Below are 2137 nucleotides of genomic sequence, written 5' to 3' on the forward strand. Positions count from 1 at the left end.
AAAAAAAAAATAGAATCCACTGTAATTCTAGAGTTCAGATTTTTTGTCAGAATGATGTGTTCATTGTGCTTTTGATTTTAAAAGGGACATTTGTGTGTGTGTGTGTGTGTGTGTGTGTGTGTGTGTGCGCGCGCGCGCGCGCGCGCGTGCGCACGCGCGCATTTGCTGAGGAAAGTAGCCATCAATTCCCATTTATGGTGAAGTCAGCCCATGTTTCTGTAGTAACCCAGGGCCCCAAGAGGGAACTCTAAACCTCAGGGAGACTTAATCCTAAACATCACAGGTCTCCTTTGTGAGGGATGATGCGATGGATATGTAAATTAACTAGATGTCACTTGGGATCAGAAAAACATTGGCTGATCCTTAGACACTATGTAAGCGCTGTTTGGCAGTTTCCTAAATCCATCCCTTGCTGCTATGGTGTAGAGTGGGTCACCTGAGCAGCTCCTGTCGCAACGACGGGTGCTAGAAGAAAGCCCTGTCACAAGGACCGGTGCTAGAACTCATGAAAACTCATAGTCTAGATTTCACTGCTTCTGTAGCAGAGACCTGGCATACAGTCCTCTCCGTCCCTTCTTTTCCTCCCCACGTTAACAGAAGTTTACTCCTAGAACGTTACGGAAAAGTTTCTTGTAGTGTGATGGCAAAGACCAGAAAGTCTGGAATGGGAGGAAATGAACCTGGGAAGAGATGTGTAGCAGGCAGAGGGTGGGGATCAAGAGGATGGACAGACTGTGACTCACCCTTCTGGATCTTCCTGGGAGTCGCTGTCGGAGGCCCACTCCTCCCCAATGTCCGGCAGGGTGAAAAACAGTGTTTTGGGGACAGGTCCTTGGGCCATCCACGCACTGGGCTCTCGTTCTCCGGGACCCAGCAGCTGGCGAGGGGTTCTTGGACTGGAGGTTGCACTGCTATTGCTGCCCACAGGGATGGTAACAGAGGGCAGGGTCGCCCAGACAGTGCCTGGGCTGGGCAAAGCCAGTGATGCCATGGAGCCCGCAGAGCCACTACCACGGCCTAGGAGTAGCGCTCTGGATGCTCCTGGGCTGCCAGGCAGAGACCCCGGGCACCCTACTGCTTCCACCCTGCGGGTGACTGCGGAGCTCCTGGGATGCAAGGCAGAGTGCAGAGGTGTGGAGGGCTCCCGTGAGGCCTTAATGTCTGGAGGCAGAGATGGGAGCAGAGTCAATGTCGCTGCTTCGCTGGAGTCAGAGACCACTGATCCTGTGGCGGTGGAGCCTCCAGGGTGGTTGGGGGCCGCAGAGGACGCTGAGGTCTTGAAAATCTTGGCAAAGAAAGACCCCAGGTCCAACACAGCGACCTTCATGCCTTGGTCCTGGAGACGCCAACGTTGCTGCCACCACCGGAAGGTCAAAGACACCAGACGCCGGGCTGCAAGGCTCCATCCACCACCACCTGCAGCGATCTGGACCAGGCAGCCCTGGGGACGAGCAGGGTCCTGGGGTCCTGGTACACAGTGCTCTTGAGGCTTCTTTCTCCACGACAGGCACCTGTTTAGCTCCTGGGGTGTCTGACAGATCCTCCTCCGTGGATCCACAGATTGCTGAAGCTGTGAACGGTGGCGACCAAGACACGAGAGTCAGGTCACCCTTTGCAAGTAGCAATCCTTTTTGTCCCACAGTGTATTGAGACCTCTAAGGGACCAGGGTCATGGAGATAAAGAAGAGGACTAGTGTTTAGTGCACAGATTATGGCCGGAGCTCACTGGAGATTCCCTCCCTGGCTGGCCCCTGGGGCAGCACAGGCGGTTGCTAAGCTAAACAAAACCCCTGCTAAGCTCTCTGCTAATTGGACTCCAGACTGTAGCCTGGGCTGCAACCACAATAGAAACACCAGCTCCCCTCCTTGACTCCCGCCTTAAAGAAACAGTTTCAAATTTCCTCCGTCATTCTTACAGCTTCAGAGTGACTGGGAGCTAGGGCATTGAACATAATCCCTGCAAGCATAAGCATCCATTCCAGAATGTTCATTCCGTTTGCCAAGGACAAATGCATTTACGCTCATAGTTGATTCTTCTCTGTGGGGAGGGTGAGCAAGAAGGCAATTTGAGGAAAGATGCTTGAAATGGGTCCACTTCCCTTTCCCCAAGACTATTTTCTGGTTATCACTGGGCATA

At 53.3% G+C, this 2137-nt stretch overlaps 1 protein-coding gene across 1 annotated transcript in view; it reads right to left on the reverse strand.

Moving 5' to 3' along the window:
• Positions 1–1717, reverse strand: part of Fam149a (family with sequence similarity 149 member A) — a 39284-nt gene extending 37567 nt beyond the window's left edge. The window contains exon 1 of the mRNA XM_005362565.3: positions 744–1717. Coding sequence (XP_005362622.1) covers positions 744–1327 — 584 coding nt within the window. The 5' untranslated portion in view covers positions 1328–1717. The remainder of the gene's footprint in view (positions 1–743) is intronic.
• Positions 1718–2137: the final 420 nt, after the last annotated feature.

This window comes from Microtus ochrogaster, linkage group LG7_11, assembly GCF_000317375.1.
Source record: "Microtus ochrogaster isolate Prairie Vole_2 linkage group LG7_11, MicOch1.0, whole genome shotgun sequence".
NCBI lineage: Eukaryota > Metazoa > Chordata > Mammalia > Rodentia > Cricetidae > Microtus > Microtus ochrogaster.